The following is a 25,182-nucleotide window of genomic DNA, read 5'->3' as shown; positions in this document are numbered from 1 at the left end:
GCTCCTTCGAAGGGGCCTAGACGACTGGCTCAATCCACCGCATCCGCCTATGTTGCACTTCCGCATCTGCGGTGAAATGTGACAGAGCTAGAGCAGTGTTTGTCAGACCATGAGACATCCCGAAAATTGGTCTTCTCACAAAATCGTCTGTAGCGTCAACTGTTTTCTCTGTACAGTGAGAGACTCTCATGAACACGATGCTGTTCTCCGTTTTCCCCTACAACACCTAAACGGGTCATAGAACTCGTCTGAAGTTTTTACAGCCGAAGTGGTCCGATGACGTGTCTGCTACGCTACAAGACTAATTTGCTGGCGCATTGAGGAGTATACCACCTCAGTTACTGGCTTCATCAATAAGGGCATCGACAAAGTCGTCCCCACTGTGACCGTACTTACATATCCCAACCAGAAGCTATGGATTACAGGCAACATCCACACAGAGTTAAAAGCTAGAGCTGCCGCTTTCAAGGAGCGGGACACTAAGCCGGATGCTTATAAGAAATCCCTCTATGCCCTCAGATGAACCAGTGACGGCAAAGTGCCAATACATGACTAAGATTAAATCCTACTATACCGTCTCTGACGATCGTCAGATGTGGCAGGGCTTGCAAACAAAGGGAAACCCAGCCACGAGCTGCCCAATGACGTGAACCGACCAGACGGGGCTAAATGCCTTTATGCTCGCTTCAAGGCAAGCAACACTGAAGCATGCATGACAGCACCAGCTGTTCCGGGCGATAGAGTGATCACGCTCTCCGTAGCCGACGTGAGCAAGACCTTTTTAAACAGATCAACATTCACAAGGCCTCTGGACCAGCCGGATTACCAGGACGTGTACTTAGAGCATGTGCGGACCAACTGGCAAGTGTCTTCACGGACATTTTCAACCTCTCCCTGACCGAGTCTGTAATACCTACATGTTTCAAGTAGACCGCCATAGTCCCTGTGCCCAAGAAAGGTAACCTACCTAAATCGCTACCGCCCTGTATCACTCACGTCGGTAGCCATGTAGTGCTTTGAAAGGCTGGTCATGGCTCACATCATCATCCTGGAAATCCTAGACCCACTCCAATTCGCGTAACGCCCCAACAGATCCACAGATGATGAATCACACTCCCCACTGCCCTTTCCGACCTGGACAAAAGGAACACCTAAGCTACCGTTCAAAAGTTTGGGGTCACTTATAAATGTCCTTGTTTTTAAAAGAAAAGCAATGTTTTTGTCCTTTTAAAATGTCAAGTTGATCAGAAATACAGTGTAGACATTGTTAATGTTGTAAATGACTATAGTAGCTGGAAACGCCAGATTTTTAATTGAATATCTACATAGGTGTACAGAGGCCCATTATCAGCAACCATCACTCCTTTGTTCCAATGGCACGTTGTGCTAGCTAATCCAAGTTTATCATTTTAAAAGGCTAATTGATCATTAGAAAATCATTTTGCAATTATGTTAGCACAGCTGAAAACTGTTGTTCTGATTAAAGAATCAATAAAACTGTCCTTCTTTAGACTAGTTGAGTATCTGGAGCGTCAGCATTTGTGTGTTCGATTACTGGCTTAAAATGGCCAGAAACAAATAGCTTTCTTCTGAAACTCGTCAGTCTATTCTTGTTCTGAGAAATGAAGGCTATTCCATACGAGAAATTGCCAAGGAACTGAAGATCTCATACAACGCTGTGTACTACTCCCTTTACAGAACAGCGCAAACTGGCTCTACCAGAATAGAAAGAGGAGTGGGAGGCCCCGGTGCACAACTGAGCAAGAGGACAAGTACATTAGTGTCTAGTTTGAGAAACAGACGCCTCATAAGTCCTCAACTGGCAGCTTCATTAAATAGTAGCCACAAAACACCAGTCTCAACGTCAACAGTGAAGAGTTGACTCCTGGATGCTGGCCTTCTAGGCAGAGATGCAAAGAAAAAGCCATATCTCAGACTGGCCAATAAAAAGAAAATATTAGGATGGGCAAAATAACACAGACACTGGACAGAGATGGCCAGCATCCGAGAGTTGCGTCTTCACTGTTGACGTTGAGACTGGCGTTTTGCGGGTACTATTTAATGTATTTACTCATCAATCTGCAAACAATAGTCCAAGTGAAAACAGGTCTAGAATTCTTTTTTTAATGTATTAAAAATTAAGACATGTAAACAAGGTATAAGTATTCAGAACCTTTGCAGACTCCAAATTGAGCTCAGGTGCAACCTATTTCCATTGATTATCCTTGATGTTTCTACAACTTTTTATTGGAGTTCACCTGTGGTAAATTCAATTGATTGGACATGATTTGGAAAGGCACACGCCTGTCTATATAAGGTCCCACAGTTGACAGTGCATGTCAGAGCAAACACCAAGCCATGAGGTCAAAGGAATTGTCTGTAGAGCTCAGAGACGGGATTGTGTCAAGGCACAGATCTGGGGAAGGGTACCAAAAAATTTATGCAACATCGAAGGTCTCCAAGAACACAGTGGCCTCCATCATTCTTAAATGGAAGAAGTTTGGAACCACTAAGACTCTTCCTAGAGCTGGCCACCCGGCCAGGGAGGTGACCAAGAACTCGATGGCCAAGCTGACAGAGCCCCAGGCTTCCTCTGTGGAGATGGTTGTCCTTCTGGAAGGTTCTCCCATCTCTGCATCATTCCACCAATCAGGCCTTTATGGTAGGTTGGCCAGACGGAAGCCACTCCTCAGTAAAAGGCACATGACAGCCCTGCTTGGAGTTTGCCAAAAGGCACCTAAAAGACTATTAGACCATGAGAAACAAGATTCTCTGTTCTGATGAAACCAAGACTGAACTCTTTGGCCTGGATGCCAAGCTTCTGGAGGAAACCTGGAACCCTCCAGAGGGTGAAGCATGGTGGTGGCAGCATCATAATATGGGGATATTTTTCAGCAGCAGGGACTGGGAGACTAGTTAGGGTTGAGGGAAAGATGAACGGAGCAAAGAACAGGGAGATCCTTGATGAAGACCTGCTCCAGAGCTCTCAGGACCTTAGACTGGGGGGCGACGAGTCACCTTCCAACAGGACAACGACCCTAAGCACACAGCCAAGACAACGCAGGAGTGGCTTTGGGACAAGTCTGAATGTCTTTAAATTGCCCAGCCAGAGCCCAGACTTGAACCCGATTGAACCTGGACTTGAACCTGATTGAACATCTCTGGAAATACCTCAAAATAGCTGTTTCAGTGATGCTCCCCATTCAACCTGACAGAGCTTGAGAGGATCTGAAGAGAAGAATGGAAGAAACTTCCCAAATACAAGTGTGCCAAGCTTGTAGCGTCATACCCAAGAATACTTGAGGCTGTAATCGCTTCAACAAAGTACTGAGTAAAGGGTCTGAATACTTATGTATTTGTGATATTTCAGTTTTGTATTTTTTTTATAAATTTGGAAACATTTCTAAAAACCTGTTTTTGCTTTGTCATGGGGTATTGTGTGTAGCTTAATGAGGGATGTAATTATTTTTTTTAGCATAAGGCAGTAACGAAACACAATGTGGAGAAAGTCAAGGGGGTCTGAATACTTTCTGAATACATTGTATATAGAAACTGTTTAGTACCACAAAATACATTAAATAAATAAAATCCTGATCTTTTATCTCTCCAGATATAGAACTGACACTTCAGAACAAACTTCTTTTCGATTTTTTTCTTCTGTTTTTCCATGTAGTGAATTTGTTATTCAATATGTTTGTATGGGCTAAAAGCAGTGTTAGGCCAAATAACATTTGTATATATTTTTTTATACTTCAAGGGGTGTTAAAATTCTAACTCGAATAGCAAAATGACCATTGATATGACCTTCTTAAAACAATTCCATATAGCTTAATAGAACCCCCACCCCCCCCTCCTCCGGCTTAGACTATAATGGGTTAAGGACCAGTTCAACTTAGTTAATGCAGTTAGTCATTAGTTATCTGACGCCAACTCTTTCTTTCCTTGTAGGATCACCTTCTGCTCCCTGCGACCAACCACAGCAAAGGGAGAAGGCCAAAGATGTCCTTGCTGTTACCAGCTATTAATGTGAATGGTAAGGACTAGTAACCGATGGGAACTGAGCAATAGCAAGCCAAAAATAACCATTTGACTTTAAACTCTAAGGAAGTTTATTGATGTACGTTTTGGAGAAGAGCTTTCACATAATCAGAAGCCACAGCCAATTTACATCTCCACCTTCTGTGTATAAACAGACAACCTACGCTCACTATACACTATAGTCATCAGTTTAGTTACAGCTTGAACCAGCTTGAACAAATGACTGTTATTGTGATGGATGAATGCTCACTTTTTTTTGTCTTGAAAGCTTTCCTCTATTTACTTCCTATTGTATTAGTGACAGAAATAGCTTTCAGGTGTAAACTAAGCTATTTTTTTTTACTTCTGTCATGTGCAATGAATTAGGCTATTTTGCTAAGGGCAATCGTATTGGTCTGTTGGTGTCCCTTCTACCCTGAAGAAAAAAGTAGAATACAGATTTTCCAAGGATAGAATGTACACTTTCTGAAGTTCAGAGACAACAGTACTGTACGGTAGGTACATTTGCTTTTCTAATCTTAGGTGATTTACTGTCTCTCCAGTAGCAGGGGAGGGTTAAGCTTTCGAGAAGAGCTTGTCTGGGGGAGCCAGATAAATAGTTTGAAAATACGAGTTGGCTTATACTACATATGTAGGATCTTCATTTGACCAGTTTCTCATGGCAGGATAATTAGTCTGCAGCAGCAAGAAATGGGAATTATTCTGTGGATTCTAATTCATGAAAATTGTTGTAGGGTTGATACATTTGTTGTTAGGGCAAATCAAATCAGAAATTTGGAAGTGGAAATGACACATTTTGGAAGCCCTTTTAAACCTTGAATATAGTTGCAGGTACAGTTGACGTCGGGAGTTTACATACACCTTAGCCAAGTACATTTAAACTCAGTTTTTCACAATTCCTAACATTTAATCCAAGTTAACTCCCTGTTTTAGGTCAATTAGGATCACCACTTTATTTTAATAAAGTGAAATGTCAGAATAATAGTAAAGAATGATTTATTTCAGCTCTAATTTCTTTCATCACATTCCCAGTGGGTCAGAAGTTTACATACACTCAATTAGTATTTGGTAGCATTGCCTTTAAATTGTTTAACTCGGGTCAAATGTTTCGGGTAGCCTTCCACAAGCTTCCCAGAATAAGTTGGGTGAGTTTTGGCCCATTCCTCCTGACAGAGCTGGTGTAACTGAGTCAGGTTTGTAGGCCTCCTTGCTCGCACATGCTTTTTCAGTTCTGCCCAATCTATAGGATTGAGGTCACGGCTTTGTGATGGCCACACAATACCTTGACTTTGTTGTCCTTAAGCCATTTTTCCACAACTTTGGAAGTATGCTTGGGGTCATTGTCCATTTGGAAGACCCATTTGCGACCAAGCTTTAACTTCCTGACTGATGTCTTGAGATGTTGCTTCAATATATCCACATAATTTTCCTACCTCATGATGCCATCTATTTTGTGAAGTGTACCAGTCCCTCCTGCAGCAATGCACCCCCACAACATGATGCTGCCACCCCCGTGCTTCACGGTTGGAATGGTCTTCTTCGGCTTGCAAGCCTCACCCTTTTTCCTCCAAACATAACGATGGTCATTATGGCCAAACAGTTCTATTTTTGTTTCGTCAGACCAGAAGACATTTCTCCAAAAAGTACAATCTTTGTCCCCATTTGTAGTTAAACTGTAGTCTGGCTTTTTTATGGAGGTTTTGGAGCAGTGGCTTCTTCCTTGCTGAATGGCCTTCAGGTTGTGTTGATGTAGGACTCGTTTTACTGTGGATATAGATACTTTTGTACCTGTTTCCTCCAGCATCTTCACAAGGTCCTTTGCTGTTCTGGGATTGATTTGCACTTTTTGCACCAAAGTACGTTCATCTCTAGGAGACAGAACGTGTCTCCTTCCTGAGCGGTATGAGGGCTGTGTGGTCACATGGTGTTTATACTTGCGTACTATTGTTTGTACAGATGAACCTGTTACCTTCAGGCGTTTGGAAATTGCTCCCAAGGGTGAACCAGACTTGTGGAGGTCTACAATTTTTTCCTGAGGTCTTGGCTGATTTCTTTTTCTCATGATTTCAAGCAAAGAGGCACTGAGTGTGTAGGTAGGCCTTGAAATACATCCACAGATAAACCTCCAATTGACTCAAATGATGTCAATTAGCCTATCAGAAGCTTCTAAAGCCATGACGACATCATTTTCTGTAATTCTCCAAGCTGTTTCTAAAGGCAGTCAACTTAGTGTATGTAAACTTCGGACCCACTGCAATTGTGATGCAGTGAAATGATCTGTCTTAACAATTATTGGAACAATTACTCGTGTCATGCACAAAGTAGATGTCCTAACCGACTTGCCAAAACTATAGTTTGTTAACAAGAAATGTGTGGAGTGGTTGAAACACTTAGTTTGGAGTAATTAAAACTAGTTCATGTAAACCTCCGACTTCAAGTGTATGTATTTTAAGCTAGTAAGTATTTCCATACTATGTACTATGATTAGCATTTTAACCGTTTAAAAAAAAGGGTAGATGAAGTGTGAAAATTCCAGATTACAAAGCAACCACTGCACTTGATTCTCATAGCGTCTGACGTTTGAGGTACCGTTTCTCATAAAGGCTCTATGCTCAGCACTAAATGCTGTGAGACCACCATGCTTTGGAGTTATTATCATGGTTCGGTCATTCCACACCAATACTGTCTTTCAGAGCTCAGCCCTTACAGACAAGCGCCTCCGGCCAAAGGAAAACCTCCCTCCCTGGACACCTCTGGGGATCGGCTGCCTTCAGTGCAGGAGCCTCGCCATTATGGCCTTGAGCCAGGCCCCTGTAAACATACTTTAGTGGGTCCCAGAGGCCCGCCAGTACAGAACACTGCAGAGGCTGCTCCTACCCGCCTCGCACTGTTAATGGTCCTGAAACATTCCAAGACCTGTTTCCTGAGTCTTATGGATCAAGTTTGTTATGCAAACATGCATCATCCTACAAAACCGAACTTTATGCTGACTGCTTGTTGATAGCAGTTTTGCTTTCTCTGAATCCAGACATATAAATCTGAAGTTTGGCTTGTTTTTGTAGGGAAAGATTCATCATTATCTTCTTTGTTTAAGGTCTAGGCCATTAGATCCCATAACTTAGCCAACATGCTTTGGATCTGCTATTATGCAATTTCATAGATGGGTGACAATATCTAGATTACAGCTTTAGAGTGATTATGAGGAGAAGAGAGAGAGTGGGATAGAGGCGTTGGTGGAATACAATGCAGTCCTGTCATGGGAATGCTTTTGGTTGATTTCTTTATCTCTGTTTCTCTTGCTCACACAGTCTTTCTTTTGTTACAGTCTCGGTTTCTTTTGTTACCACAGTCTCGGTTTCTTTTGTTTTCAGTTTTTTTTGCAGTGCAGAAGTGGATGCCAGAGCGGAATTTGTTTGATGTGCTTATGGCTTTGTTGAAAGGATATGCTATGCTTATTACATATCATTAGATAATATCCTTGGAGAGGCACAGTGGTGGCTGCATATAATTGCCAGGTGATTGTAACGGTAGGTTGTAATTTTCCCCAGCCACAGAGTGTGGTTGTTTAGAAAGACATATTCTTGCCATAAATAGCTTCCATCTGTAGAAATCAGTTTGATTATCCTCACTACTTGAATGGAAGATTTAGTATAGTTTTGTCCTCAGAATCACTCTTCTGGGCTACAACATACGGTGCAAGAATGCCAAGTGGCCTTTTGGGTAACTGTCATAACCAATTGGCCTCAGTTGAAGGCTGCATGGTATGTGGAGGATAATGAAGGGTAATTGAGTATTTTCGTTCTCATGATTTGAAATAAGCCATTTCACTGTGTTGTCTTGACAGACCAACATATTTTCTCATGTTCACATAGTTTAATTTATGGTTGGTCTGACGCAAATACTTCCACCATTTGGAATTAGCTATGCTCAGGTAAGTGCTGTGCCATTTGGAATAAGGTATGGTCTGTATGAATACACAAGTGTTCCATTTGGAATAAGCTGTGTGTCTGCCAAACAACTCAACACCTTCAAGTTCCAAGCCTTAAAACTGCAATCTCGAGACAATGGAGGTGTACACCTGGCAGCTAAAACTCAGATTCCTTCCACAGATATACGGGCGGATTCAGCTCTCAAAAAAAAAATAACAGTAACAAAAGTGTTAAATAGAATTTATCTTTAGTGGGTAATATTTTTGAATAGTATATCTACAGTAGTGTATTCAGGTACTATGGGCTTATATTCGTTTTCATCAAACATACAGTAGAAACACACATACTTTGAACGTCCATGTGTTCACAAAATGTGATCGTTGCATAACCCTTTCAATTTAATTTCCATATGCATTAATCACCTTTAGATCCAGAGCCTGATCCCTACATGTGCCAATACATTCCTCCCGCTGGCTAAGCCACATGGACCTGGCCTTTCTAGCCAGGCTGATGGCTTCAGCCAGTGTTCTTCCAGGAGCTGGTGTTCAGCCTCCAGCCTTCCTGCAGGCTCCTCAGCCACCTGACACCAGATAGGGTCTCTGGGAGAAGGCAGTGAACCAAATAATGACTTGCATTTGGGCTCTAGAGCGCTAAGAGGACGAACTTTGGGATTGGATCCTCACAGAGAGACACTAGAAGGGGATCCCCTCGAGATCCTCATTGGATGTCTTGACCCAAGATGACTGAATATCATTTAGATTTTAACCATATTTTTTTACTTATTGTATTTCATTACAGACTCTGTCATCAAGGACGACAAATTTGAGGTGATGATGCAGATTGACTGTGAGGTCATGGACACCAAGATCCTCCACATCAAAACCTCCAGCATCCCAGAGTTCCTACGTGCCAACACCACTGACTTCCAGGCTGCAGCATCGGTTGGTGTTCTATCAGACTCTGCCTGAACTTCACTTCAACCAGAATAGCTGCCAATCTGAAAGCCTATAATTTAGCCAACATTTGATATATTGATAAACTGTGACAATAAATGTAGCTCTGTTGTATCCTCTCTGGAAATGTTCTGCATCAATTTCGCACATCCTCTGTCTTCCACATTTCACAAGTCCTTGTACCTCCGATGTTACAAATCTATCAAGACTTATAAAGAAGTTGTCCAGCAACTGTTTGCCTCCATATTGCTTGGTTTAGAGCATCTGGTTTATGTTCAATTGACAGGCTGCCAATGCAGGCATCTAGGTCATTTGTTAGAATAAATATGGGACTTAATGTTAAACCCTGTGTAACCCCTTCAAAAAATTCCTTCACTGTCTTGACCCTACAGCTATTGAGCTCTTTTAATTGAGCCATAATTTTACCAAATGTAACCTAATACCTTTATACAAAACAATAATTGATTCTGGACCCTATTGATGGAACCAAGCCACGTTAACAAGATCCTTTTCACATATATTAAAGTTGTTAATAGGCATATCTGGTGGAGTTATGATTCTTACTTTTTATGAAGCCATGTTGAGTGAACAAAATGACTTACTAAAATCCTAAACAATGTAAGCAATACATTTACATTTTTGTCATTTAGTAGATGTTCTTATCCAGATCAACGTACAGTTTGTGCATTCATCTTAAGATAGCTAGGTGGGACAACCACATATCAGAGACATAGTAAGTATGCTTTCCTCAAAGTAGTTATCAGGAAAGTCAGCTAGAAAGGGGTAGGGGGTCAAGTGCAAATGCGGTTCAGTTGAATGATTATTATTTTTGTGCAGTAGCAGTATCACACAAACATGATGTAAGGTATGATGTGGCCATTATTTTCAGAAAAGTGTACATTTTGGGTGTAAAAATGAATTTGTTTTGTTTGAGTTGCTTAATGGTTTGTCATGGTTTTCAGAGTTTTTCAGAAATAAAACCATGGACAGTAACATGTTCTAATACTGATGACTAGTGTATGTCAGCATTAATGTTTGAAGGCATTTATTTGATTAAAAGCTTCATTTTAAATTACAGTATACACAACATACACTTTTTAAACTTCTAACAAGCAGTAAGAAATAACCGTGTCTTACTTCGCTGAATGATCTTGCCTGCTGCCATTTGGGCAGTTAAAAACAGTGACCATTCCATATAAAAATACAATAACATGTGTTGGGACAAAATGGGAGACATTTAGAGAAATAAAACACAAACAGAGCAACAGAGATTATAAAGTGCAAAACACAATGGCCCTGTAGACTGATCTACAATCCACTAAGACATCAAATGTACACTACCCTTCAAAAGTTTGAGGACACCTACTCATTCAAGGGTTTTGCTTTATTTATTTTATTTTTTCAACATTGTAGAATAGTGAAGACAACTATGAAATAAGACATGTAGTAACCAAACAAATCAAAATATATTTTATATTTGAGATTCTTCAAATAGCCACCCGTTGCCTTTGACAGCTTTGCACACTCTTGGCATTCTCTCAAGCAGTTTCATGAGGTAGTCAACTGGAATGCATTTCAATTAACAGGTGTGCTTTGTTAAAAGTTAATTTGTGGAAATTCTTTCCTTCTTAATGCGTTTGAGCCAGTCAGTCACAAAAACCATCAAGCGATATAAAACTGGCTCTCACGAGGACCACCACAGTAAAGGAATAACCAGTTACCTCTGCCTGCAGAGGATACGTTCATTAGAGTTACCAGCCTCTGAAATTGCAGCCCAAATAAATGCACAGACACATCTCAACATCAACTGTTCAGAGTAGACTGTGTGAATCAGGCCTTCATGATTGAATTGCTGCAAAGAAACCACTAAAGGACACCAATAAAAGAAGAGACTTGCTTGGGCCAAGAAACACGAGGAATGGACATTAGATCGCTGGAAATTTGTCCTTTGGCCTGGAGTCCAAATTAGAGATTTTTGGTTCCAACCGCTGTGTCTTTGTGAGACGCGGTGTGGGTGAACGGATGATCTCCACATGTGTATTTCCCACCGTGAAGCATGGAGGAGGAGGTGTTATGGTGTGGGGATGCTTTGCTGGTGACATTGTCTGGGATTTATTTAGAATTCAAGGCACACTTAACCAGCATGGCTAACACAGCATTCTGCAGCGATAAGCCATCCCATCTGGTTTGGACTTACTGGGACTATCATTTGTTTTTCAACAGGACAATGACCCAACACACCTCCAGGCTGTGTAAGGGCTATTTGACCAAGAAGGAGAGTGATGGAGTGCTGCATCAGATGACCTGGCCTCCACAATCCCCCGACCTCAACCAAATTTAGATGGTTTGCGATGGGTCGGACTGCAAAGTCTAGGAAAAGCAGCCAACAAGTGCCCAGCATATGTGGAATCTCCTTCAAGACTGTTGGAAAAGCATTCCAGGTGAAGCTGGTTAAAATAGAGTGTGCAAAGCTGTCATCCAGGCAAAGGGTGGCTAATTGAAGAATCTCAAATAAAAAATATATTTTGATTTGTTTAACAATTTTTTGGTTACTACATGATTCCATATGTGTTATTTCATAGTTTTGATGACTTCACTATTATTCTACAATGTAGAAAATAGTACAAATAAAGAAAAACCCTTGAATGAGTAGGTGTTCTTAAACTTTTGAATGGTAGTGTATATATTTAGGATCTTTAATACAAAAAAGTGCTCGTCCCTTTATTATATGGATCACTACTCGTCTGCTTTTTAATATGCAAATATAACATTGTAGGTCACCTGGTGACCGTTGTCCCATGCGTACAGCTTTTTGTCCTTGGGGTTGTAGTCGATTTGCGTCGTGTATGTGTAGTTGTTTGTGAAAGGTATTCTGGGGATCATCTGGGTGTGTGTGTGCGTATCGAAGGCGTAGGATATATTGGCGTGGGTGCGTTCGTAGTTGTCCACAGCATACAGAACACCACAAATGACAAAGGAGTTTCCGTAGAAGTGTCTCCTCAGGCCCGTTCTGAACGTACTCTGGAGGCTGAGGTCGGTCGGGTTCACACGGCTTAGGATGATTACTTCCTGATGGAAGCCCTCCTCATCCAGAGCAGGGTACACTAACCACAGGCCGCTCTCATCCACCGCAAAGTCGATATCCGAGTGTCCTCGCCCCCTCCAGGAGGCGTCCTCCTCCTCTAACACGGCATCGTGCAGCGTCGTCCAGGCCGCCACGTAGAGCAGATGCAGGTCGAACTTGATGATGTCACGGGAGAAGGCGCGGTTGTAATAGAAAGCTCCGTTGTACACCACGTGGCCTGTGCCGATCCAGTTGTACGGTAGCTTGTAGGAATTGGTGAAGTGTCCTGACAGGAAACAGACCAGAGAAATAATAAAGTATTCAATACTGAGCAGCACACATTGCACAAATCAAATGACACCATTACATGAATCTATTGCCATGTCTGTCTCGTAATCATGGCACCTAGAACCAAAGCAGTTACTTGGCTTTGAGACTATTCTATTGTGAAAATACCTTGTTTGAAGTTGTCCATGTCGTGGAATTCCAGTAGGTGGTTACCGTAGTAGTAGTTGGTGACATATATGACATTTCCGTTGCCTTTTGGGTCCTTCATCCAGGCCCCTTCCTTCCGGCCGTAGGTGTTATGGGTCACTGGGTCCGAGATGGAGGCCAGAGTGTCTTTGCACATGCCTGTAAATAAACATACAGAGATAAAGTTAATCTGTACTCCCCTCAGGTATTTAACGATCAAACAAATAACACTATTTCCCTCCCAAAAAGATCAATGTAGTGTATAATACAAATCATGCCTTTTTCAGCATCAAATTAGAATTTTCCTTTGGAAAATAAAAAATCTGATCAACCAAAGATATTTTTTTACCAGGGACTTTAAGGATCGCCGAGGGGACCTCTGAGGGGCCCTCTGCCCAGCTGATGTGATGCTTGGGTTTGGGTGCACCAGTCACCTTGCTGGGTGGGGCTGTGGTGCTGTTGACCTGTCGCACTGCAGCGGTTAGAGATGTGGTCAAAACAGACAAGGTTTCAGGTTTCCTAGTGGCCACTGGTTGAGTGGTGCTTGCGCTTGTTGCAACCTTTGCAGTAGTGGTGGTTGCTGCGGTCGTAGTTGTGGTTGGAATGGTTGTGGTCGGGATGAAGACAGTGGTTGATGGTGTCTCGGTAGCTCTAGGGGCAGATGTGGTGGGATTCCCTTGGGGACTAGGGGCTGTTTTGGAGGCACGAGTGGCCTGGCTGTCTGGGTTCCACTTCCTGTCTTGCGATGTTGGTGTCGGGGTGCCTGCTACAGGTCTGGGCTGTGTGGGTCTCAGGAGCTGGTCATCAATGAGCAGGTCCATGGAACCATCACCGCTCAGGGCTTCGTCTGCTGCTGGTGAATGAGCATCACAAGCATCATCTACAGTACACCAATATACTCAAGAAGCCTCTCCAATCTCATATTAAACCCCAGAACAAAACATGTCTATAGGCACAGACCCAATATAGAGACCCTCAAAAAGAAGCCGTCGACAACACTAAAATCCCTGGGAAGATGTGCTGTATGTTCTGAACTGGATAGACCACTGCTATGTTAGTTGTTCTAGTATATGTCCAGTATTTTAATGGACTTACTGAGCTCCTCAGCGGCTCCATCGTCCACCGTGTTGGCCTTGTAGAAAGTCACTCCTCTGATGACCATGCCGTTGAGTCCCACCTTGCCTTTCAGGGGCCTCTGGGGCTCCTCCCTGTTTTGCTGCTGGCTCCTCTTCAGCATGGGCCTGGTGGTCCCCTGGCCCTTGGCCCCAATGTAGCGCTCCTCATACTTCTTCTATAGGAGGATCCAATCACAAAGGACCAAATGTTACCATTGTGTTATCATAAAGGTTTTAGTGAGACAAATGTACTACATACTATACCTGTTCATTTTTAGTTACAATAAGTTCTTAGCAGCCATTTGTCGCATGGCAGTAAAGTTTTCTGTTTCTGATTTTAAATTGTAATACTAGGCTACAGAAACAAATGCTATGGTTTTGAACATATGGTTTTCTGAAAATGTATGCAGTCGAGGTTCAAAGTAAGAAAGTAATTTATTGTCAAATACTCTGAAGTCTGAAGAAAATTCATTGTTTTCTGAGACATCTGGAAACTGTTGTAGTCCAAAAAGCAGACTGGTTTTGATCCTGCCACACTGTATTAAAGACAGCGCCAGGCTACTGGCTACCTTAATGTCTTGCCAACGTTTCCACTACATGTCCAAAGAGACTGACTGCCTTGGTTAGCATAGACTTTGTGTGTGTACGTGTGTGTGTCTTACCTCTGTGTTAGCATAAGCTGCAGCTGTATCCTTCTGCAGGGACGGCTCCAGCTCAGTCAGACGTTTTCTCTTTTCCATCCACTGCTGGGCTCTTCTCTCCTTCTCTCTCTCCTTCTCTCTCTCCTTTTCCTCACTAGAGGGGCTCCTCATACTCACTTTATCCTTCTCCGTGTGGTTACAAGAAAAGGTCTGGACACCCACAGAGACAAAGCAAAATGGTGAGAAGCCAGTACCATGACCATAGACTCTAAGGCAGGGCTCATCGACTAGATGCAACCGGGGGCAGATTATTTTCTTGAGCGGATGGTCAGGGGGCTGGAACATCATTACAAATAACTTGTAGACTGCAAATTGACCACAAGGAGCACCAACAGATATAATATTTGACTAAAACATAATCATTTCAAACCTTGCTTACATTTGTATACGATCACATATATCTCTCTATCATGTGTGTGAATTATTTGGAACAGATTTCCAAAATGAAAATCACTTGGAGCTGATTTGTTGGTGTTTTTACAGTCTTTTATGCCTCCCCCCCAAAAAATATAATCACCCTCGGGCCAGCAGTTAGGGAACCCTGCTGTAAGCTATGCAAGCTATGACTGCCCATTCTGAAATGCCTATGAGTGTCAGATAACAAACCTTTTCTATATTGTCAACCCGGTTGAGGAGTTTGGTTGTAACTGAGTGCAACTTTAATAGATCCATCCCGTAAAACGCTCCCTCCAGTAACTCCATTACTGTTGAGAGCTGTAAGAGAAAGAGATCAGAATCATTGCAGTACCTTTTAGATAACGTACATGTACATGTCGTAGTCCTGTCTCACGCTGTTTTCAACCACATGTTTTCAATCACAGATGTGGACATTTTCATTCAGATCAAATAAAGTTTGAGGAAATATTCCATTGCAAAGGGACCTGGCTAACTCCTTGTTTGACAAAGCCTATGGGTTATTTTATGATGGACCAGTGTAGTGTTCTTTATCCTAAGAGGTAGGCGCTTATGTTTTTACCTTGATGTCATCTTTCCCCGCCTCCTGCAGCTTCTTGAACCTGTAATCTCCCTCGCAGGGATTCAGAGCAGAGGGCGGGGCTATACAGGCACACTTTTTACAACTGGGCCCCGATTGGGTCTCCACTGTGTAAAAGTCTTCGGCCTTAGCGACGCCCTCCTCTATCCGCCGGCAGGCACTTCTGCTCAGAGGTCTGACAACACATTTACAGCGACAGTCTGAGCCTTCCGACAGCGTTTTCACTTTGTCATAATCTCCCAGCAGCTATAATTGAGAAGAGATGGGTAGAGCATGGGTAGTCCACCAATTTAGGAGCACACCGTTTCACAATTCACACAGACACAAGGCATTGACACATGCATTGGGTCAGTTCAGTGGAGGCTGGTGGAAGGAGATGTAGGAGGACAGCCTAGTGGTTAGAGCGTTGGGTCAGTAACCGAAATGTTGCTGGATCGAATCCCCGAGCTGACAAGGTCAAAATCTGTCGTTCTGCCTCTGAGCAAGGCAGTTAACCCACTGTTTCCTGGGCACTGTGGATGTTGATTAAGGAAGCCCCTGCACCTCTCTGATTCAGAGGTTAAAGCTGAAGACACATTTCAGTTCAAGGCATTAAGTTACCTAGTCAGACTAGGTATCCCCTTTTCCTTGGAATGGAATAAATGGAACTGAGTCAAACATGTTGGTTTGATAAGTTCTCTTTGTTCCAGTCTCAATCCAGCCACTACAATGAGCCCATCCTCATATAGCTCCTCCCACCAGCCTCCTCTGGTGCAGTTACTTATAGGATGGATCAACATAGAATATTAATGAGCATGTATACATTTATCACTACATAGGAAAAACTACCATCTCATCTCTCTGATACCAAATATTTTATGCACATTGCACATTGAAATCGACTAATGTAGAAAATGTAGAAGAAATACTGCTTTTTAACTCTTTATATGGGTATGAAAAATATTTTTGTCTTACGAACATATTTCACATTTAGGAGAACATTTTAAAACTAAAGTAACTATATACTAAAATGACAACGCTCGGTGTGCATGCGTAAGTACGCATGATAAGTGCTCAACGTAATAAGGTAAACTTTTCCAAGGCCAAGATTCATAGACCATGAAGTGTCAATTATTAATATCCTAAACTAAACGGAATTAAAATGCTTGGGAAAATTATATTATTCTTCCTTAGTTATTCTCATTAACCGTCGCACTTGGCTTTAGATAGGTATGGGCTGTGCGTAAAATTAGGCTATCTAATCAATCCTGTTAAAAATACCGAGGAAGGTCGTAAATACCTGAGTTAAAACGTTCTCCTGGTTGTCCATCTCATCATCTAGCAGTGGTCCGTCGGTCTGTTCTAGTTCCTCTTTTATGCCATTATCCATTACGTCGCTGAATGCATCTTGTGCCCAAGTGAGAGCGACCGCACACCACAACAAGAGCAATATCTGCAACCTAGACACCATCTCCTAAATTACCAGGTGCACAATTGATAAATTGCTAATCAAAAAATGATGTATTTGAAACGCTCTGCAGCGAATTTTAAAAATAATAAAGTAGTTTGAAATATTCAAATGCTATAATAAGATGTCCATGATAAAATACAAAAAATTTGATCTCGCAATGGAAGTTAATCCGAGATGTATTTAGAGTCCTGAAAATGATTGTGGAAATGATTGTGTTGCCCTCGCTGTAAGTGATAGGTATGACCCCTGTTGATGGTTGGAGGTGAATGAACAGGAAAGTGAACGTTCTAATGGTTGGTTATGAATAGGTGGGACGGACTTTATCATTATTGGATACAGGGTGCAGTCTGTCTCACAGAATGTTACAAGAGATTAAACAATAGTTTTCAAACATAATATTTGGTCATTAATGTTCTTTCTTCTTAACTGTATAGTTGTATAAATGCCTCTTCTGGCCATTGGTAAATGTTTGCTATAGAATTCCTGACAAGTAGGGTATTATTATAGGTGATATTATTTGATGGACTGCAGAATGAAGCTCATAAATCTGACACAATTTTAGAATAGGCTATTTGTGGTTGAAATAATGAGAAAATGTGAGCCCCATATTTACCCCATAGCGCCATCTAGGGGATTATCTCTGTCATCGGCGGTTTATGTGATGGACATTAATTCTCCCACCATTACAGCAATGTGGGAATCAAGATAAATGAGTATTTTCCGTTATATATTATTTAGAGTGAACAGCCATGATACATAGTGTATTTCATAATAATGTGCATTTCCCTCACATTGTGGATCCTGTCATAACTGTTCAGCAGTTATTTACTGGTATACTGGTCTTGATACACATGCCACAGGTCTTGCAATTGTTCCTTATATCAGTAGGTGGACTATAAGTGACTATAAGTGTTTTCTAATGCAGAATATTCTACTCAAATGCCTAAAGTATGAACACAAAGGCCAATATTGTATGTTTTACTTACAACTTACTTTTGATTATCTTGTTTGGGGCTAATGAACTTGTTTCCCAAATATAACGTCTGGGGGCCAGAAACAGTCAAATATGTATTTTCAAGTAATTTAATCTCACCTTTGCTCCAATTTAAACACGTTATTCTGTGTTTGGTAGGTAGTTCTGAAAGGTTCTCTTAAAGAGAGAATAGAAAGGTTCAACAGCCTGTGCTCTTATTAACACAAGCCACTCCAACCAGTTACAATAACCTCCTCACCCTCTGAAGGATAGTTCTCCTGGTTGAGTAATACTTGATGAATAATTCACTGTGCTATGGAATGTGTACAGTGGGGCAAAAAAAGTATTTACTCAGCCACCAATCGTGCAAGTTCTCCCACTTAAAAAGATGAGAGAGGCCTGTAATTTTCATCATAGGTACACTTCAACTATGACAGACAAAATGAGAAAAAAAATCCTGAAAATCACATTGTAGGATTTTTACTGAATTTATTTGCAAATTATGGTGGAAAATAAGTATTTGGTCACCTACAAACAAGCAAGCTCTCACAGACCTGTAACTTCTTCTTTAAGAGGCTCCTCTGTCCTCCACTCGTTACCTGTATTAATGGCACCTGTTTGAACTTGTTATCAGTATAAAAGACACCTGTCCACAACCTCAAACAGTCACACTCCAAACTCCACTATGGCCAAGACCAAAGAGCTGTCAAAGGACATCAGAAACAAAATTGTAGACCTGCACCAGGCTGGGAAGACTGAATCTGCAATAGGTAAGCAGCTTGGTTTGAAGAAATCAACTGTATGAGCAATTATTAGGAAATGGAAGACATACAAGACCACTGACAATCTCCCTCGATCTGGGGCTCCACGCAAGATCTCACCCCGTGGGGTCAAAATTATCATAGGAACGGTGAGCAAAAATCCCAGAACCACACGGGGGGACCTAGTGAATGACCTGCAGAGAGCTGTGACCAAAGTAGCAAAGCCTACCATCAGTGCCAGACGTGTCCCCCTGCTTAAGCCAGTACATGTCCAGGCCCCTCTGAAGTTTGTTAGAGAGAATTTGGATGATCCAGAAGAAGATTGGGAGAATATATGGTATGGTCAGATTAAACCAAAATATAACTTTTTGGTAAAAACTCAACTCGTCGTGTTTGGAGGACAAAGAATGCTGAGTTACATCCAAAGAACACCATACCTACTGTGAAGTATGGGGGTGGAAACATCATGCTTTGGGGCTGTTTTTCTGCAAAGGGACCAGGACGACTGATCCGTGTAAAGGAAAGAATGAATGGGGCCATGTATCGTGAGATTTTGAGTGAAAACCTCCTTCCATCAGCAAGGGCATTGAAGATGAAACGTGGCTTTCAGCATGACAATGATCCCAAACACACCGCCCGGGCAACAAAGGAGTGGCTTCGTAAGAAGCATCCTGGAGTGGCCTAGCCAGTCTCCAGATCTCAACCCCATAGAAAATCTTTGGATGGAGTTGAAAGTCCGTGTTGCCTAGCAACAGCCCCAAAACATCACTGCTCTAGAGGAGATCTGCATGGAGGAATGGGCCAAAATACCAGCAACAGTGTGTGAAAACCTTGTGAAGACTTACAGAAAACGTTTGACCTCTGTCATTGCCAACAAAGGGTATATAACAAAGTATTGAAATAAACTTTTGTTATTGACCAAATACTTATTTTCCACCATAATTTGAAAATAAATTCATTAAAAATCCCCCCCAAAAAAAACTTATTTTGTCTGTCATAATTGAAGTGTACCTATGATGAAAATTACAGGCCTCTCTCATCTTTTTAAGTGGGAGAACTTGCACAATTGGTGGCTGACTAAATACTTTTTTGCCCCACTGTATATGCCTGTGTTTATGTAAGGGTGAGAGGTGCAGATCCGTTTAGCTTGGCATCCCTCATTCAAAGCTGTTAGGACAACAGTCTATTGTGTAGGTACAGAGCCCTCCAGCAGTAGCAGTATGTGGCAGCTCGGGAGGTTGAAGTTGTTGCTTTGACAGAAACCTACAACTATGCCACAGCTGCTAGAGGTCCTCTTTAATGGGTACAATGTGTGAGTGACATCACAGATCCCTTTTTGTTTAAAAAACAACATGTCAGAGAGTGCAGCTTCTAATCTCAGTGATAATATTTTATTTTGTCGTTGGGGTTGAAGAAAAGTAGAAAATGTAATTGTGTATTATTAGTCTGCGTAGTAGGTCAGAGTTGTTTGTTGGGTATAAGGTCTCACTGATTTACTTCTTTTCTTTTTAGAAGTAATAAATAATGAATGTTATGGTCAGCATGGTCAAACACTTGGTTGGTTTAGGACTGTTTTACATTTGATACAGTTTCCTTTCCTCCCCAAAGAACTTTGAAGGTGAAAGATTCCTTTTTAAGTATTCCACATGATGTATTCAGTGAACCACAAAGATAGTGAATTCCTTAAAGAGGGACTCTGACAGCAAAGTTATTTTGGGTGAAACGTCTGAACATGCCTCTTCAGTTCAACCTTTATATTCACAGTAACACAAGAACAAGCTTGCATTATCCAAGGTGATATACTATTGTCTGGTTGGAGTTCAGATGGGTTGGTGCAACCGACCACAGGAAATATATTCAGCAGGTTACCGAACTGGGAAATCTCCTGCAATCTGTTCATTAAAGAGACCCCATCAAAGTCCTCCATAAATATTACATTCATTGGCCTCTATGTAAGATCTTCTGTTGGAGAGCAGGAAATGTTTTGTAGTAACAAGAACTACTACAAAACATACACCTCCCCCTGGGCTTTGGCCTTCTTTTACTCCCTCCTTTTACATCGCTCCATATGGAACAGATTATACACATTGATGGAAACATGGAGACATTTGGCCAGAATACCAAGTGAAACAGCTACAGGCTTTATTTCCAGTTGTTGGGGCTGGGTTTGACTTCCATAAGCCTATTTAATAGAATATACAGGTTTCATAGATTTTCGGCTTTAAGTGGAACAGTTGTTGGCGTCTGTAACCATGTTTCCTGGGGAAGACAAAAGCAACATCCTTCCAGCACTGAGAGAATGAATGCAAGCTTGGGTTTGTGTAAATCAATAAAATAATGCATTCCCTGCAGTATGACCGGTATGAAACAAAATCAACTTTACGCCGGCGTATTTATTCCAACTTACTTTCTAGCAGCATGGGAAGAAGGTTATTTCAACAAGCTTTCACAGTCTTACTGCATAATTAGACATTCATCCACGTTCTCCAAACGTCAAATTTGGAAGTTGCTCCTGCTCTGTATCATTCCATATTTCTCCAATGAAAACCAGTGTTTACGACTGGGATTGAACACACAACCTTCTGATCCACCACCACCCACATCCACATCCACATCCACAATGCCCTAGCAAAACTCATGCCCACTTGATAGCAATATCGCTCACTGTTGCCCCTAGTGGCTGGTTTGGAAGGCATTACCCGAGGTCGTCAGGACACGGATAGACATCCAATTTCACCATCAATCTTGAACAACCTGGCTGGATATTTTTGTCTTAGCTGTGGAACTCTAACCACTTTTGATAGATTTGGGCCCATATTAGAAATGTTGGTTTTGTACAGTAAAGCCTATGCATTGTTCACTCACAGCCAGGACCATTGTATCTGTGTTTAAAGGATTTGTGAGATATTCCTTTCTTGAAGACCAGGACAAAGAGGATATGCTCTCAAGGAAAGTCAGTCAATGTTATGCATAAGCAGGACATGAGATTTTAGTGAAACTACCCCACCTCCCCTTCTGTTACATCATAATACCATAGGTCTTGTTACATCATAATACCATAGGTCTTGTCTTTTCCCCTTTTAATACTATAAATAATTGCTTCTCTTACACCCTGTAAAAGCTCACTCACTCACTGACTCCCGCACGCACTGACACACACACAAACACACACACACAGGCAGTCACTATTGAAAGAGCCAGACGTAGGTTTTAGAGTACAAGGTTCTGCAAGTCTACAATGTATATCAGAGCCGGCTTGACCAACCCTCCTTTTCCTCCAGGCCTGCAGGTTGTAAAGCCATTAAAGCATCTAGGATTTTCTTAGCAATAGGCCTCTTAGTGCAACCCTCCCTTTCAAGCTGTGGTTAAGGTTTGGGGGGGGGGGGGGGCATACTTTTCATTCATAAAAGTTATTTTATAATCTTAATCCGTCTTGTGCAGAAAGCCGTGCGCTTCAAACATCCTTGTTCTCAACTCAAATGTCTACGTGTGCATGTATCCCGGTACTTGTCTGCAACTAAAGCCTTCAGATGGCAAGAGGATACTCTGTTTCTAGACTACTAACCCATGTTTGCCCGCAACAGTTTCAATCTATTCGGGACTGTATTAGCCAAAGGTAGGTTTTGCGCCTTCTCCCCCCCCACTGCCGAAATACTTTTTCTGGACTCTTTATGCTTCAATATCAAAGCCCCAGCTGGAGTCTACATGTCTGCCTGGAAATGTCCTAAGCAGTTGAAGTGGCTGCATATTATTAGAGAACTTCGTAGTCCACTGGACCAAAACTAATGAGGCTGGGCGGGAGACATGGATACGGTACAGGGTTCTACTTTAGTTCTAAATGAAGGAAGGCAGTATGTAGACGTCTGACATGGGACGATGCTCTAATGCATTAACAAAACAGTCTAGGCTAGTCTACATCTAACCAACATCAGGGGAACCATTATAAAACAGCTTCTGGAGAAAAAAAAGTTATTTGAACCTTTCCCCAACTTTTTTACAGACATACTTCAAGCCTTCTAGATGCGTCAAAACAGCTGTTTAGTGACATATGGTTTTCCAATTCCAAGGGTTAATTTCTATTATTGACATACTCAAGCCTCTTGAATCATCTACATGGCCTCCACCTGACCAGCACCAGACCTGCTCAACTCCAGTGACTTTGAAGTGAAACTGACCAATGTCCAACTGGCAACATGGTCTCAGGGAATTCGTATTATTCTGTATGTAAATCTGTAACTCTCCCTTTAGTATCATATGCTACATTACATTAGGTTACATTATGAATGGAATAGCGGTCGAATAGCAGCCATGCCGGGGGTCAAGCTATGGTCCCACAGCACCACCATTAGGACACATTGACCTAGGATGAGCTACTTCTGAACACCTGACCATGACCATGTCAAACCACAGTGCTGTCTCATCCATGGCAATGATGTTGCTATCTTTTTTTGGTACTCACTGTAATTCACTCATTAACATCGTTTATTTGAAACAGCCGTTTATTTGGTGAATTATGTGCTGATGCTCAGCTTTTAAAAGGGACATGCGGCAATAGCATCTATGGACTCACATCTTTAAACTCAACATTTTCCAAGAGTCTAGCTAAAACAACACAGCCCCTATAAGCCAATGAGCTGCATAAATGTTTTTTCTTGTCCAACAGCGCCAACATGCGGCCAAACGCAAACGTTCTCTACAGGTTAGTTAGAATCACATCCCCGAGCATGAGTGAAATGTAACCACTGTGAGTCAAACAGATCAAGGGATATGAATCCTGTAACAGTGCCACCGTGTGGTCGATCTGAATGTGCTTCCATATGTTGAGTGTTGACAGTGTTTGGAACACATGGTAATCAAGTTTTATTACAATACGAATGTCTCTGTCTGAATTATATGCATTTCTGTGCCAGGTCACGTCCACTTGAGTCTTTATTGGCCAGTATCGGACATACTGGTCTGTAAAAACATACTTTGAAAGACCTTGGTCCATTGATGCCATGTATCAAGTTTCGTGCAGACCGATTATGTGCTAGAGGAACAGCGTTTTATGTGTTTTTCACAAAATTCTAAATAGCAGAAAATCCATCATGGTGGACCTTATGGATCCTTGAGGCAACTTTGTTCCTTGTGAGGAGAGGGTCATATGTACTGAATTTAATGACTAGGTCACACGGGGTAAGTGGCCTGACCTTTCAAAGTTTGCATTTTCAATCGCGTGTTATAGCGCCACCACGCGACGTGGCCATTGGCATGGCATTGCATGAGAGGGTGTAGCCCTTGGTGCTTTACCAACATGCAAGGTTGCACCCTCCTAAGCCTTACCATCTCACGGGAATTTATATTTTTTTCACCAAATCATCGGCAGGAAAATAATAATGAATTGCAACAAATACAAAAGGGGTTTACACAGCTTCGCTACTTGAACCCCTAATTATGGGGAGAATTTACGTTGGTGGTTAGGTGAACTAACGAAGAAGGTTAGGATAATTTACGTGAGCGGATCCGAGAACTAAAACGACATTGGTTAGGTGAATTTATATAGCAGGTTAGGTGAATTGGGTTAAGTTTAGAATAGGTTTTATGGGAAGGGTTTGTTAAAATGCTACTCGAAAGCACAACCTTTGGATTGTAAGACAGTTGCCTTTTACGCCCACTCATCCTCTCAGACCAACCAACCTCCCTACTTTTGCTTCTGTCTAAACCCACTGGGCACAGACGTCAATTCAACATCTATTCCACATTGGTTCAAAGTAATTTAATTGAAATGATGTGGAAACAACGTTGATTAAACCAGTGTGTTCAGAGTGGGAAGTAACTAGACCATTGGTAGGTATCAATCGTCCTTGATATGGCTGGGCAACAATTGTCCCCACTGCTGGTCGCCACCACCACCTCCAAAAAGGTAGAGATTTGGAACTTCCGGGAGGTTCCGGGTTTGATAGCCTTGTGCATTAAAACCTGAAAAGTGGGGCCTGCACATTCTTGTTTGGACATGTGTAATGGTTTTCTTCTGGGGAAAGAGAGGCGGACCAAAATGCAGCGTGGTTAGTTTTGTACATCTTTAATAAAGATGAAAGTACAACAATCTACAAAACGTGAAAAAACCAAAAGAGTCCTAACTGGTGCCACAAAGACAGGAACAATCACCCACAAAACCCAACACAAAACAGGCTACCTAAATATGGTTCCCAATCAGAGACAATGACTAACACCTGCCTCTGATTGAGAACCATATCAGGCCAGACATAGAAATAGACAAACCAGACACACAACATAGAATGCCCACCCAGCTCACGTCCTGACCAACACTAAAACAAGGAAAACACACACGAACGATGGTCAGAACGTGACAACATGCATCACTCTAGTACCCTAGTTGAGTTACAGAATTTTCAGACTTTTGGGGTTTCTACCCATGTTTGTGATTTCAACAAAATAATTTATTTCATACCTCTTCTTGTGTTCAAAGATGTGGTGATGTAAAATGAGTTTGTCTTAAAATCTATATGGCTATCATATACAGTTGAAGTTGGAGGTTTACGTACACCTTAGCCAACTACATTTAAAAACAATTCCTGACATTTAATCCGCGTAAAAATTCCCTGTCATAGGTCAGTTAGGATCACCACTTTATTTTAAAAATGTGAAATGTCAGATTGAATAGTAGAGACAAATATTTATTTCAGCTTTTATTTCTTTCATCACATTCCCAGTGGGTCAGAAGTTTACA

General features: G+C 41.8%; 2 protein-coding genes across 9 annotated transcripts in view; one reads left to right on the top strand and one right to left on the bottom strand.

Moving 5' to 3' along the window:
- LOC109871784 (cyclic AMP-dependent transcription factor ATF-6 alpha) overlaps positions 1 to 9,930 on the top strand; it is a 48,286-nt gene extending 38,356 nt beyond the window's left edge. For 4 of the 7 annotated variants that reach the window (XM_031806664.1, XM_020462776.2, XM_020462774.2 and 1 more), the window contains exons 15-16: positions 3,949 to 4,033; positions 8,766 to 9,930. In XM_031806664.1, the coding sequence (XP_031662524.1) occupies positions 3,949 to 4,033; positions 8,766 to 8,935 (255 nt within the window). In that variant the 3' untranslated portion in view covers positions 8,936 to 9,930. The remainder of the gene's footprint in view (positions 1 to 3,948; positions 4,034 to 8,765) is intronic. The other 3 variants (XM_020462775.2, XM_020462778.2, XM_020462777.2) reach the window with 1 other exon arrangement.
- Positions 9,931 to 9,948: 18 nt separating this feature from the next.
- Positions 9,949 to 16,986, bottom strand: LOC109872116 (olfactomedin-like protein 2B). 2 transcript variants are annotated; one of them, XM_020463229.2, is made up of 8 exons: positions 16,548 to 16,986; positions 15,251 to 15,514; positions 14,881 to 14,988; positions 14,236 to 14,424; positions 13,554 to 13,749; positions 12,808 to 13,311; positions 12,441 to 12,617; positions 9,949 to 12,270 (listed from the first exon to the last, which is right to left on the bottom strand). In XM_020463229.2, exons 1-8 carry the CDS (start codon positions 16,716 to 16,718, stop codon positions 11,672 to 11,674), a joined length of 2,208 nt encoding a protein of 735 aa, XP_020318818.1. In that variant the 5' UTR covers positions 16,719 to 16,986; the 3' UTR covers positions 9,949 to 11,671. The 2 variants fall into 2 exon arrangements, with proteins under 2 accessions (XP_020318818.1, XP_020318819.1); XM_020463230.2 differs by having other exon boundaries at positions 11,515 to 12,270; positions 12,808 to 13,308; positions 16,548 to 16,974.
- Between the last annotated feature and the right edge of the window lie 8,196 nt (positions 16,987 to 25,182).

Source organism: Oncorhynchus kisutch, linkage group LG27, assembly GCF_002021735.2.
Source record: "Oncorhynchus kisutch isolate 150728-3 linkage group LG27, Okis_V2, whole genome shotgun sequence".
NCBI classification, from domain to species: Eukaryota; Metazoa; Chordata; class Actinopteri; order Salmoniformes; family Salmonidae; genus Oncorhynchus; species Oncorhynchus kisutch.
The sequence above is the reverse complement of the archived record's forward strand: the minus strand, read 5'-3'. Positions and strand labels throughout refer to the sequence as shown.